This window comes from Dromaius novaehollandiae, chromosome 5 (genome assembly GCF_036370855.1).
Source record: "Dromaius novaehollandiae isolate bDroNov1 chromosome 5, bDroNov1.hap1, whole genome shotgun sequence".
In the NCBI taxonomy this organism is placed as follows: domain Eukaryota; kingdom Metazoa; phylum Chordata; class Aves; order Casuariiformes; family Dromaiidae; genus Dromaius; species Dromaius novaehollandiae.
The window spans coordinates 65968038-65982445 of NC_088102.1; the positions used below are offsets into that span (position 1 = coordinate 65968038).

At 49.3% G+C, this 14408-nt stretch overlaps 2 protein-coding genes across 3 annotated transcripts in view; both read right to left on the reverse strand.

The window, feature by feature from the left end:
- The window catches only part of SLC22A18 (solute carrier family 22 member 18), a 56418-nt gene extending 51241 nt beyond the window's left edge, over window positions 1-5177 (reverse strand). Inside the window, exons 1-4 of the mRNA XM_026092753.2 lie at window positions 5000-5177; window positions 3353-3450; window positions 889-1034; window positions 156-288 (exon numbers count right to left, since the gene is read on the reverse strand). Of these exons, the coding sequence (XP_025948538.2) occupies window positions 156-288; window positions 889-1034; window positions 3353-3450; window positions 5000-5173 (551 nt within the window). The 5' untranslated portion in view covers window positions 5174-5177. The remainder of the gene's footprint in view (window positions 1-155; window positions 289-888; window positions 1035-3352; window positions 3451-4999) is intronic.
- LOC112978946 (uncharacterized) overlaps window positions 5143-14408 on the reverse strand; it is a 41748-nt gene continuing 32482 nt past the window's right edge. The window contains exons 9-12 of one of the 2 annotated variants that reach the window (XM_064513130.1): window positions 13111-13239; window positions 12502-12591; window positions 10816-10930; window positions 5143-7512 (exon numbers count right to left, since the gene is read on the reverse strand). In XM_064513130.1, coding sequence (XP_064369200.1) covers window positions 7273-7512; window positions 10816-10930; window positions 12502-12591; window positions 13111-13239 — 574 coding nt within the window. In that variant the 3' untranslated portion in view covers window positions 5143-7272. Of the gene's footprint in view, window positions 7513-10815; window positions 10931-12501; window positions 12887-13110; window positions 13240-14408 lie in introns of both variants that reach the window. The other variant, XR_003258057.2, reaches the window with a different exon arrangement.

Sequence of the window (14408 nt, forward strand, 5' to 3'; positions counted from 1 at the left end):
CCCTGCTCCAGCACAAGAACACAGCACTCACAGTTAAACATTCCACTCAAAGAATAAGATATCATCAAAAGCTGGAAAAAAACCACCCAAAATACACTTTAGCAGTTCCCTCAGTGGTTGCAACAAGGCCAACACTACACAACTCAATCACTCACCCGAATTTGGTGGAGAGGACACCTCCCAGGGCAGAACCGATGATAATTCCTATTCCGAAGCAAAGGCCCAACTTCCCCAACGCACCGGCACGTTCAGAAGGAGTGGTCAGATCTGTAATAACCTTCTGAGCACCTGCAAGGAAAAACATCCAGTGAGAAAGCTTGCCGCAGGACCTAAGGTGTGGGCATAACTTTTTAGGCCATGGGAACTGTGCTTACCAGAAAGGAGTACTTGCAACCTTGGGCAAGTGTGTATTTTTTACTGGGAGCATTTAGGAAAGCCAGACCAAAGCAGAATGGCTTGGTGGGAAATGAAAGGTGTTTTTCTAACCACGTGTCATTTTGACTAATACGCTCATTTTAACAGGATTTATATGCACTACATGTTGGGGAAAGGCTCCCCTACAAAACCAGCTGCTTGCGAGAAGGCAGCTGAGAAGTTTGGGGTGGCAGTGCTGCAAGCAAGCATTCACTGCCCATGCCCAAGTGGGGAAATCCAATCAATTTGCTCAAGATCAGGCAGCAGGACAGATGTGGGATTATGGGTGACAAGTGTTCCTTTCTCTGCCCAACGTATGTGCCGCCTCATGTCCTCACTGCTTCAGCCCCGCTAGCCACCAACGCGTTCCTCCTACTTCCCTTCTTGCTGCTGGGGCTGTCGATTCTGAGCAAGGAGAGCGGAGCTGGGCAATAAAAGCAATTTGGGAAGTCTCCTCAGCGTGACCGACCTTACCTGGCATCCCGTGCATGAACACTGCCGGCAGCCGGGAGAGGAAGAGGAGAGGGACGCTGGTGGAGATGGACGCCAGCAGGAAGAAGACACTTCCGGACGCGCAGGAGAGCATCAAGGCAGCTCGGGAGCCAAACTGGTCAGCAAATCTGGTAGAGAAAGTGTGCAAGGTTTTCAGAAGTGGGACTATGCGGGGCATTATAAATGCAGTACACAACTACCCAGGCCACACACACACCTAGTTGCTGCAAGAAGCGCAAATGGATCAACTTCCAGGAGTGCTCACCACCCAAAGGAGGGCAGGATCTGCACAGCAGCTCAGCTCACGGGGCGCCGAGCACCGTTCCAATCTCTCCTCGCTGGGGATTGCTAGAAACGCCAAATCATGCCTTTGAGAAAGTACCTGAAGCCTTGTCTGGACTCGAGAGCAAGGTGCAGCGCTGAAACAGGCAGTCACCACATTAACCACCCCACCCCGGGGACGCAGGCACACGCAGCAGCTACCGCTGCCCAGCCGACGGCCAAAACCCTCGCAAGCGGGAGCACTTCACTGCGCTTGCTGAAATTGCTTCCACTGACATTTAAACCAATAAATGTGTTTTGTCACAGGCAGAGGCAGTTAGAGCAGCTCAGCTGATGGGCAGTAACTACTAAATACTACAACTTCAGTGCATCTATTGCACTCAAATTTTACTTTGAAACTCAGAGTTGGTTCAAACCAAGGAATCAGGCTAGCTAATTTTTCAGTTCAGGTCCAATGGTGATTGAAATTATTCCAATTCCTTTCCAGAGCACATTCAAAACAACAGTTCTCACTTGGTTTTAGTTAGAGAAAATACAGAGTTTTCTGTTTAGGTTCAATACAGGCTTTGCAATAGTGGCTCAAGTTTGCTACCCTTTGAAGGGGAAAAGGAAAAAAAAAAGAAAAGAAAAGAAACAGCCAAATCAGGTTTTGTTTTTGATTCAGGTTTTGTTCAACTCCCTAGTTTAAATGCATTGGCTTTGCAAGATATTTTAAAACGCTAATTTGGACAAAGTCCAGGAGTACCACAGAAACTATTCTTAGCAACTAGGACTAAGATTACTATAAGATAGGCCCTAGTAAAGCTTTTCACTCCAATTCCTCCTTTCTTCATTTTATTAAAGTTCTATATTACAGTTAGCAGATAACTGGTACCTTGCATAGGAGACTAGTCTACAAACAAATTCAAGCATAAATAATTCGAGGGGTTTGTGTCAAGAAAGAGGTACAGGTCAAAACTTCTTTTACATCAAACCCACAGAAGTTTATGTTAGCTGTTTCTAGTCTAAAGACCTCGGTTCACTAGTAGTCCGGGGCTTTTTTGGTTTTGTTCTAAAGAGTAATTTCAGTGCTTCATCTTCTCATGACTGTCCAGCAAGGTCAGTCAAGATGAACAAGAAAAACTGATGTAAGCTACTTCCACAAATCCATTTCTTACTGCTCTCCCCTGTTCTTTAAAGATCTACCTCCATGCTGAGGACAAAGTGTTTGCTAATCTAGAAAAAGCCTTTTTCTCTCAAATCTACACCGCAAATTTTGACTTCAGTATGGCAATACATACCTTCAGTCTCATCTACACCACTGGGAGGCCAGGCCTAAACAGATTTGTGTATGCCATTTCCCTGTTCCTATCAAGTCTCTCTTCTGGACATTAGTGAATAACATCCATAGACAAAAACCAGAATTTCAGATGGCACCAGGCCCAGAACAGAAATACTACTCTCTAATTTTGTATAATAATAGAAAAATCATTCGAACTGGGTCACTTACACCATCTCAGTTCTTGGAATTAGGAATTAATTTTCTTCCAAGATGTACTGAAGAGTTTTTTTTATACTTACAATTATTAAAAAATGTGTTCTGTGGTAGGATCTAAAGGCTTTGGGAGATCAGGTCCCCAAAGTGCTGCGCACTGCGTGCCAGAGGATCCCCTAGGGCTTACAGTCTAAATCTGCATTTCTGTGGATGAGCTTGTGGATACATCAGTCCCCAATACTCACGTAAATTTAACCACATTGACCTAGATGAGGTAACATTCATCTGTAGAAATAACATGATCCTCATTCTTTTCATTGAAAGCTCTACTTTAATATTAATAAATAAGTGCTCTCTTTTTTTAAAGGTTTCCCAGTCATGTGATATTTCTAAGCTTACACACGGCTATAAAATGTCTGCAAGATTAAACCATCAGAACTCAAGCTCTAAGGACCTGAGGATATCGTTACACTTAAGTGTTTGTCATTAAAATGTAGCTAAGTTAATATAAAGGCTGCTTCTATGCTGCAGTATTTGTCATTACAATATTTATTTTCCTCTTGTCCATTTATGAAGTCTTCAAACATTTCAACGGGAGCATGAACTAGAAATAAAGTATTTTTATTAAACTATAAGAACGCCTGGCTTTTTTCAGGAATGAGAAGGGTCACGAGAATTGTTCTTACTTACCTTCCAAAAATGGGACCTCCCACGAGCTGGAGGACACCAAAGGTTGTCTGGAGGTAGCCAAACCCAACCGAGTCCAAACCTAGGCTCTTTGCCAAGTACTAAAAACAAGCAAAACAAAAAAAAAAATGAGGACAGGGAAATGAAATAAGTTATATTTCTGAATAAAGAGCTTAACATCTGCATGCGGAGGACCACAGCTCTAAACACTTGCTTCTTTCTGTTTAGACTGCCAGCTAAGCGCAGCTCACTGAAGGCGTGGAGGTGCCCCAAACCAGCCTGCCTTCCCGATGCGCGCTCTACACCCAGGTCCAAGAACGTCCCCGGCTCAGCTTGGTCCTGCTGGGCAAAGCACAGGAGTCCGGTAAACGGAGATGTGCTCTCCAAAACCGCTCTGCTTCCCATAGCCTGGGCTATTCAATTTAAGCTGTATATGACCAGCTCTTGGGTATATTAGAAGGACCATGCCAAGAGCCAACCTCCTCCAGGTAGTCTCACCTACTGCTTGCTTGGAAAACAGCAAGATCAAAGCAGGGTTTATGCCTTTCTCAGGCTTTCCAGGGAGAGTTATTTTGTGCATGAACAGAACTGCTGCTACCTGCTCTCATGGTCCAGCATGATTACACTAATCCGCCATGAATAAACTGTCTCTCAGCCAGCTGGCTCGGGTTATAGCTTCGCACCAGAAGGAGGGGTGCAGCTTGCCTCCGGAGGCACAAAACTACAGAGCTCTCCCAAAAGGCTACAAAATACAGGGCGCACACAGAGAGATAGCACCCATATTTGTATTTGCTGGTACTCCTTCCCAACAGCCTGTGTCTGGATCATTGCAACACTCTCCCCTACGGCTTTGGCAGTATCCCCAGTACCTACAGAAGATGCTGATGCTTTGCTTTGACTGCCCAGCTCCCTCTCAGCTTTGCCTGCCGCTTCTCATTCTCCACCAGGCTCCTGGTCCCTCTGCTCAGCCCTCCTCACCGCTCAGGTGAGCCACATCCAGCACCTCCTGCTATTTCAAGGCACGCTCACGCCTCGCCTCTGGCGGCAGGGCCAGCTCCAGGCTCCTGCACGGGGTCCTGCTTTATCTCTGCAGCCCCTCACGTGCAGGCAGGGCAGCTTGACAAGGACAGACTGCAGTGCCAACGCTTATCTCCCCTTCAAAACCTCTCGTGCTGGAGCAGGAAACAGGGTAGGAGAGGTCAGTAGGCAAGAAGCAACGGCTCCTACGCCCAGCTGGGTTACTACTCGCGCAAAAACTCGTGTGCATTGCACTCTGCGCTGAAACCTCCCACTTCTGCTAGCTCTTCTGCCGCCTGCTTGGCGGGTCACTCACCTACCATAGCTTCCCCATTTAGTCAGGGAGCAGAGAGGCTCAAACCGCACCTGCGCAGAGCCTCCGCAGGGGCTCTCAGCCCAAAAGGGGCTCTAGGTGTTTCTGCAGTAAAGTAATAAACCAGCTTTTACTGCCTGCATACACTTGCTCTGGAGACAGACGCTCAGAAGACACCACAGCCGTAGCTTGCCCGCTATACAGGACACACTCCTCTCCTTCCTGCTGGAAACCTCTTCCGATTTTGCTGGGACACCACGCAGGCAGTGCGGAGGGAGAGGAGCGCGGTGCAGCAGCAAAGCGGGACAAGCCATACTCACGGGCATGACTCCCAGCTGCATGAAGAGGAAGATCAGGTCTAGGGCTGCAATCACGTAGGCAACAAGGATCACTTGCTGCTTTCTGCCCTCCTCCGGCCGCCCTTCCTCCTCGCTCCTGCTTGGCGCTGCTCCTCGCTCAGCCCCAGAGCCGGCTGGGTCGCTCGCGGCGCTCATGGCGCGCTGGCTGCAGGCTGCCCGGGCTGAAGAACCGCACGAAGGCGCGTTCGCGCTGGCGACGCCGAGCCTAAGGAAAGCGCAAAGCCGTGTTTACAGTTCAAAGCTTAGCAGTAGGAAGCACGCTGAGCCAGCGTGCTGGGGATTACTCTTTTTCCCTTTGATTACTTGTCAGACAGGATCACAGACAGCCGCTCAGTGAACCAGGGCCCTTGGTCCTCAGCCTCGTCCCAGGTGGGCTCCTTGCTCCAAGGACCATCCCAGTGAAGACCAGCCCGAGGATCCCAGCGCGGCTGAAATTGGACTTCGCTCCAAGCCAGGTCACATGACACAAATCTTTAACTCCTTCACTTCTTTGCCACATGTGGCTCAGAAGACACGATTATTTTGACTCTTCATGAAAAACACTTCTACTTTTGAAGGTGGAAAATTAAACTTAAAACAGAATGGCTGTCTCCAAGTCCTCATGCTACTTGCAGTAGGTTTAGAGAGATACTAGACCAAGCCTAGGTCTTAGATACAGTTGTGTGTGCTCTAGCCAAGATCTCAGGCTGTTCCCTTTTCCCCACTGGGCCAGGTGCTGCAAATTTATAGAGCCTGAGCTAGCAAATGCTCACATGTGTCTCCACTCAGACCACAGACGACTAGCCATAGCCAAAGCCAAAGCACTGGGAAGGGGGGAAGTGTGAGAGCCTCCCATACTGGCAGGCTGGCTACAAACTGGGGAATTAAAACACACAAACAAAACTCATTTGTCCTCTTTGGGTTTTGCTTGCTTGGGGCTCTGTTTGTTTGTTTGCTCACTTGTTGCAGTCTGGATGTCTGGTGGAGCATTATTTTTATTTTAAAGGGGAAACGAAAACAGGGATTCCAGCTCCCAGACTTCACAGAACCACGGGACTGCCGGTGGGAAAGGACCTCTGGAGGTCTCTCAGCCAACCTCCTGCTTGAGCAAGACTATCACCAACACGTCAGCTCAGCTGAGATTTTTTTCTAGACAAGCTCTGAATATCTCCAAGGAAGGACTTTTGCACTTTTTATCTAAAGGCACCTTCTGCATCAGTCATAGACTACATCACTGGTAGCACTCAGTCACTGATGAGTCATATTAAAAGAATAAACATTAATGTAAAAAGTGGGGAGGAATCAGTTATGGCACATAGGAAATGAATTTTCTTGGGTAGGATAAATAAGCTTTAAAGGACTGATATTCCAGAGGGACCATGGTGAAAGCAAGCAAGGAGATAAATGTCTTGCAATTAAATTGCAGATTAGGCCATTAGCTATGCATTAAGTCTTGACGCTTATTCTCAGCATTTTTGGAGTATTTATAGTTGCCTTCCCTGGTATATCTTTCCTGAGGCCTGTTTATCTGGTGATCTCTGGAAAAAACGGAGTGGGAAACCTGAGAACATCTTTTTAAAAAAAAATTGTAAAGACTTACTGTTTATGTTACTTGGCAGAAATCTTTCTTAAATCACTGGGAATGGGAAGCAAGGCCAGCTAAAAGTACACGTGCACGGGGAGGGGAAATCTACCCACAGCAACACCAGCATTTGAAAACTTTAGCTGAAAATGGATGAATTGGGAGGAAATAAATCCTGAGTCCTTCTTTCTGACTGAATTTTTTCACAGAGGAAACTTAAAATGATTATGCTTTTGGAGGAACTATTCCGCCTGCTCTCTAGCGTGCTGGGTGGGATTCACCTGTCTGCCGAGGGTCAAAGCGAGATTTACAGCCCCAATACGGACCTTAAGAGGGATAAAAGCGCAGACGTGCTGCACAGCGGTGAATGGCATCTCTCAGGCTCAAACCCGCTATCAATTAGACGTGGCAGGTCTCCTCAGCTGTGCAAATAACCGCGGTCCCAACTGCATCAGGGCCCGAGCGAGGCACCTAAATACCTTGTGGGATCTGGTCCTTGGCCTCTCAAGTTTCCCCATCTGGGAAGAAGATAAAATGATTCTTCCCTTCCTTGCACGAGCATTAGGAGGATGCTACACCAAGAACAGCGTGGTGCACGGACATTTGGGCAAGGGGACAGATGAACGCTTATGGAGATACGACACTCAGGGAATGGTCTTACTGGTTATGTCTCTTAAGCTCTGAAATACAAGAGAGGGAAGGGAAGAAGCATCCTGAACTGATTCCCGAATACCGGGAACGCCAACTTGTCTTGACAAGGCAAACCCCTCCGCATTAAGTAATTGTCCCAAAGAACCTCCAAAGCCACGGGCCCCGGCCTGATCCGGTGTGCGCTCGCAGAAAGGAAACGCTCCTCCGCGCTTCTCTCCGGGGAACGGCGGTCCAGCACGCCTCCTCGTCGAGAAACCTTCTCCTAAAAGAGGCCAAGAAAGCTATGTGAGCTCTCGTTACTCAACACTTTAAAAAGAAATCCCTCCCTCCCTCCCTTCCCCTGCCCCAACACTGACTGAAATGGTCTCATTTGTAGCCTGGTGAAAGATTTATACGGTTAAGCAAATAAGAGCATATACAGCACGGTATTGCCAAAATTAAGTCCCATGTTTGTTGACTGATTTATTCTTTTGTCTAATTGTGTTTGCAAAAAAGGCTGCTCACTAATGAATGGAAAAAAAATCCACATGGCCAGCAAAAAAAAAAAAAAAAAAAAAGCCATGTTTAGTTTACAAAATAGCAGAGTCTTCGGGGGTTTTCATAAAAACTGCGGAGACAGTCCAAATCGGCAATGAAATCAGATTCCCGGTGGCTGCAGAACTCTTTTGGCTCCTTCTATGTGTGTATTAAATTGCAAAAAGCAATTATTTATAATTTGTTTTTATAAAAATGCTGGTGTACTTATTCTGCTTGGCAAATTATTTTGTGAAATGGAAAAGACTATTGTTCATTCTTTTGGTAAATTTTTTTGTTGCTTAGCATATTAAACTGCAAATCACATTTTATCTGAAATATGGCTGGTTGTTATTAACTTTTTAACGGTAAAGCCCAAGAGCGCCATCTGATATTGAGGCCCCATTTGGTGCCCTGCAAACACACCACGAGCTGGAGATTCAGACAAGGGAAAAGTAGATCCTCCTCATCTCACAAACGGGACACTAACAGACAGAAGGATTTAATGACTTGCCCGAAATCTCGGAGGAAGTCAGTGGAAGAGCCTGGGATGAGACTGGGTCATCCTTTGGACTCCTGTCTGGCTGTTTAACCACAGGACAGTTCCTCCTTTCTAATATTCCAGATAAATTAAACTAGAAGAGAACATTTCTGAATGCTACAACTTCAGCTGGTATTACACAGTCACCTTCTGGAATCACAGCAATGTCTGGAACGCAAAAGCTGTTTATCATTTCAATAACACTTAAGGCGTTATAATTTATATGAGAACTGGAAACGATTTGGGCTGTATGAAGCTCCTTGTTGTGGTTTGTCACAAGAACGCTGCAGATTTCCCCTGCACACATTACAGTCTGCAAACAATGGGAGCTCGGGACATTTCCAGCTAGTCTCGAGCCTCCTGCGTTTACCAAAACGTTTTCCTGTGTCGGAATCCAACAATTGCCTGATTTATAACTCTCCGGCATTCAAGAGACCACCAGCAGCACAATGCAACAAAAATCCCTCTGTTGGTCAGCGCGCCAGCGACGCTGTACAGAGCACAAGCAAAACGCGGATGTGTACTTAATGCTGCCAATGTATGTGCCTGCACAGAGCAGTCAGGGACCTGCAAAGTGTGTGTCCACCGACCCCTCCGCGAGCACGGGGGGACCACACGCTGCAGACGTGGGCTGCGTGCCGGGTGGGAGAGGTGGGACGAGGCAGGGTAATTACCTACAATCACGCGGGGCTGGATTTATTGGCAGCTCGGGAAACAGATGGTGAAAGCTGAACACCTTGCGGTATCTCTGCGATCTAAGTGCCTTGCAAAGCCTTGCCCGATGTCCGTATTTTTCTGCCCTCAGCTTGAAATTTGCCTGAGACAAAATGCAATCAAACCTATTTTGCCAGAGCTGGATCTTCTCCGGGACGCTTCAGCGCTGAGATTGCAGAGCGGGACCCACTAAGGGCTGGCTGCTGGAGTACCAGGACCTGGCCAACCTTCAAGCTGCCTCTGTGGCACAGCTTTACCTCGTTTCTAATGACATTTTAGCTAAGTTAAGCAGACCTTTTCCCCCATAACATACAGGAGCCCTGAGATAAGAGGTGGAGAAGTTTAGAAGACATCTGCTAGCACACTCTGTTAGATGAGTAAATCCTGCTTCAGACGCATCTCAAACCTTGCTGTTAGCAGGCCAGCATCTGTGCGGCACCGTTCACTTCTGCTCTCCCCAAGGCCACCTCTGCTTTTCATAAGTATGGTATTACTTAGAGCAAAGAACAAGTCTAGAGGACACAGATACCTAACTTAGAAGTTCGAAACAAAACCAGAACCTAAGAACAAAACTCACCTCCCTGTGGAGAATCAGAACAAGCTTTGCACAGGGTCAGGATCCAACCTGGACACCAGGAGCAATTTCAAAGTGCTGCAGCATGAGCAACACACAGAAATTTTCCCAAATGAATTGCATGTACTGGTTTGTTATTGTATGGTTAATATGGAGAGATAAACTGCTCAGAACGGGTGGTTGGTTTTTATTTCTCCCCCCAGAGGAAGTTTACCCTGTACTGATCACGTGCCGCAAACCACGCTGATCCTCTGCCGTGGAGCAAAGGTATTAGCGCTGGCCATGGACTTCCCACCAGAGACCGACGCAGATCCGGACCCTGCTGCAAGGGGTGGCAAAAGCACCTATGCCATGGAAAGAGCACAGAGGGAGAATCAGCGCTTCCAAACCCGCCGAAGGAAGAGAGTTTATTAGCCCCAAAAGGAACTGGCTACGGCTCACGGGAGGGCTGGATGATGGTCTGACCAGGCTTTTCTGCTGTGATTTTTGTTTTTGAGGATTTTTGCTTCGATATTCATGCCTAATTCAAAGCAACCCCTGAGGCCAAACTCAAGGCTGCCACAAGAGAGCAATGCCTGCCTGCTCTTGGGCAGAGCTGCCACTTTCAGTATGGTTTGGCACTCATTAATCTTTTCACGCTATGGAGAGAGTGGAAATAACACAAGGACAGTTCCCTTGAAGTTTTGCTCTCTGGTTCTCGCATTGCTTTTCACAATTCCCTACGTCAAAGTCTTCATGTGCTAAAGCCAGGATCCATAATATGGCTTTTCCAGAAATTAAGCAAGGCCTGCAGATCTTCAGTCCAAACTGTCCCAGAAACGGTCCTGCCAGAGTGAAGACTGGACTTGCACATCTAGCAAATACTTAATTTGAAAAAAACAAACAAATTGCCGCGTACAAGGAAGAGGGGACTATCTCAGCTCCTTTTCCTCGTGCCCTGCCGGGCGGCAGTGGGATCATCTCTGTAAAACGGCTCCAGCGCAGGCGCTAGAACGAAACTGCAGACGGCACCAAAACTAACACCAACCTACTCCGCAATTCTGCCCAGACTCTCTCCTCGTTACCCTCCCGAGGAGACAACACGGGTATATTCATTTTCGCTCCTGTGAGCCCAGCACAGCTAAGAGGAGGGGTTATATCCCCCCTGAGCCTCAGCAACGAATTATTTGCTGAGCTCCAGCCACTTCAGGCACACGTGGACCAACGAACGCCTCAAACCTCACCGGCGGCAGAGCCAGGAGCCACGGGACTGCCGAGGAGCCCAGGATCTGGTCGCACCTCCAGAAGCAGCCTAGGGGAAAATCTTGCTCGACGGTGATGATGCATATAGAAGAAAATCTAGATTAAAATTGCAGGCTGGCAGTTAAAGGAACCACGCGGTCCTGTTCGAAAGGCAAGCGCATTTGATCTAGAAACCAGCAAAACTCAATAAACATAGCGCCTCCAGATACACTTTTCCAACAGAATCACTTCCAGATTACAACGGACTAACACTTGGCCACCGCTGGTTTAAATTATTTCACCTGTTTTGTATTTTCACTTTCAAATATCACTGACCAGCTGACTCATTTGTACTTTGAGAAGAGCTGCAAAATCTGGATGATTTGGCTCTGGGATGAAATCCTAACCCCAATTCACTGGGAATTTTGCCCCTGGTTTCACTGTAGCCAGGATTTAAACTTTAGGTGTTTAATCCAACTTCTCTTCTGCTTTTACTGTTAGAAAAACACTTCTTTCAGACTCATTGAATCATGACTATGTTTGAAAATGTGGCTCGCGGTTCATGCTGAGGGTATTTGCACTCTGAAAGGTGTTCACGTGTTACTGTATGTGCACGCAGCTTTCTATGCGAGGGACATGCCTGCTTATAAATAAATAGGGGCACGTTTCTGCCGTCTCTGGGACAGAGTCCATTCTTTCCTTTGAGACATAATTTTTCTCTCTTTGACTTAAAATTGTGTGACTGAGTGCAGAATATGGTACTGCACGAGATGAGTAAAAGCACCGTGATGTGGCTCTGCATGCTTATGCTGGGCAAGCGGCTCTCCACAGGACAGTGAGACACTTGCTATCCTGTACAGGACGATGGCGCAAGTGCGATTCCAACTGCATCTACACGAGATTAAGTGTTAGTGACAGTCAATGACAAGTGCAGCTCTTCGTGCCGATCCTCTGGGCCTTACCCAGTCAAAACCTCTGCTGGAAACTGAGGGTCACACCTAGAGCGGGCTGCCCTGAAAGCTTGTTTTAGCAACAGTTCCTGTGAAAAGCAGCAAAACAGCTCAGAAAGTGACATTTGAGGGCACTGGAATGACCTGATGGGTTTTCAGCCTTATTCACAGTGCAGACAAAACCGTAGCTTTCTCCTGGACTCCACCAGCTACTGGTGGGCATCATAATCACGTGTGCACCCAGGGTATTTAGCAGCATTTCTGACCAGGGCCCAGGGTAGCAGGTCCTTCTAACCCCATCCAAAATTTGAAAATTGGCTGATTAAGGAAAAACTGGTGGAGGCAAGGCCAACCACAATACGACCTGAACCTAGCATTACCTGTGGCCTCCCACCCTCTCCGCTCCGTTAGGGGATGCGGCACTGCGTTTTCCTCAGCATCTGCTAATGCTGGGCTCCCCCAAGGGAGCTCATCGAACCACCCCCTGCGCAGGTTCACCGTTGGCCACGTCACGTTTGGTCCTCACACAACGCTTGCAGCAAAAATAATGCTGCGGATCCAGCCAGGAGACTACAAAACGATTGCTTTCCAAGATTAAGAGCAAATAAAATTTTAGTGCGATGCCTTCAGACAGTTACTACGCTAACAGCAAACTTAAAGCTGTAGGCGAGAAGATAGATTAATTAAAGAGCACAAACAAGAAGCCAGGAGGTGGGGAGGGAGCAGAAATGATCTCACCTTGCTGCGTCACTGCGTATCTCCATAGCCCATCGCGGGGAAAGGGGGGGAAGCCCCAAGGCAGAGGCACAGAAGAAGAGGGTTTCCAGCCTGGAGAAGGAGGGAAGGAGCGGCCAGGTCCCGCAGCGCTGCACTGCTTTGCTCCCGGCTCCCGGGGAGGGAGGCAGCCTCAGGAACAGGGAGACAAAGCCGCCGGGGCTCTCCGAAGCGTGCCAGCCCTGCAGGAGACCTGCGTGAGGTCCACGCCTGCACCTCCCTCTCTTGCACTTCTGGGTTGCGATCTCTTATTGCGAATCTACACCTTGACCCTAGCTTTCATAGCATAAGGTGAAGGTATTCTTCCATTCACAGATCCTACCAAGGAGCAGAAATGACTCACAGCGACCTGGAAAATTCAGAGGACGGTGAATACAGTTACGGTATATTTTATCACTCTAGAAGTATTGTGCGTGCCACGTAGGTTTAAGGGTCTACACGTTTACAGCCTGTTCTCACTTAAACTGCAAGGGGCTGTTTCTAGGCCAGGAACATGAGGCACTAGGTGAGGCAAGCCCTACCCGGAGCTCCTTGGGCGTGCTGCAAGAAACTGGGGAGCGTTTTATCACGTACCATGTATCCAGCACCTCCTGGGCTGCAGCCAACAGCATCCGAAGCCTCTGGGCTAAATGCAGACGTCCACGGGAGTTGTATCCCACGCTGCCAGGTCCCAGGGCCCCTGAGATGCAGGAAGACCGCCGCCTGCAAACACATACGGGGGTGGGAAGAACGTGCTGGAAACCCACCAAGTTCCCCAGGCTGACCCCTGGCAGGAGCTGATGATTTGGGGAAGCAAATGTATCATTTTGTCATTGCTGCAACCGGCTGATACATCGCCACTGTGGTGCAGAGCAAGGATAAGTATTTATTGCTATCCAGCTAACACGCACCAAAGAAATGCAGCCTCGGCGCTGGGTCACCTCCGACCTTCTGCATGCGCTCGTCGCGTAAAAACAGCCGTGCGGCAGCGCGTTCAGAGACGACCCCGCTGCGGCCGGACGGGGGGAGGTAGGTGGGGCTGATCTTCCCCAGGTGGTGTTGGAAGGGGACCAGGCGGGTGAGAGCCCGGCGCAGGGGCTGAGTTATTGCAGATCTGCCTCTCTCCCCCTCGCCCGGCCCGCAGCCGCGGCCGACATTAGAGGGCACTCTTGCCCCGCACATGGGGGACATCACCTGCGGGCTCCGGGCGGCCCAGACCCGCCGCAGCCCTTTCTCAGCCTCCAAAGCCCTCCAAAACCTGCCCGAGCCCCTCAGCCTTGCGGGGAGCAGGCCGGGCGGTCCCCTGGCTCGGCGACCCCGAGAAGTCCCCCCACCCCGCCGACCGGTGCCCGCGCTGGCGGAGGTGGCACCTTCTCTTGGTGGCTTCTCCAACCCTCAGGAGACCCGGGCAGGAGGTACAGCACCTCTCCCCGCCGCACCACGGGGCATATTCGCCACGAACCGCGGGCATTTGGCGCTTGGCGTTCGTTCTGCGGATGGGCAGACGCTGGCGGAGGGTGCGGCGGTGGCGGCGGCAGATCTCCGCCGCGGCTGGCACGGACCTGCCCTTCCTGGCACCCGCCGGGAAGGTCCCCTCGAGCGCCGCATTCCTGCCGGCTCCGCGGTGCCAGCGCCGGGCAGGCCGGGCAGCACAGCGGGCTGCAGGCACGCTCAGCCGGGAAGGAGAAAATCAAAAACCAAAACCATCAAAAGAAAAGGGACTTTGCATCTTCAGCCGAACCGTCTCGCTAACGGCACCTGGTCTAAAGCAGAGGGCAGAAACGTGCAGGCACGGATGGGGAAAGAGAAGGCCTCATCGGAGCAGAAACTCCTGGTTTTCTCCTGTTTTTTTAAGCCAGCTCCGCTCCCCGCGCTGGCTCAGCGCCCCGGTA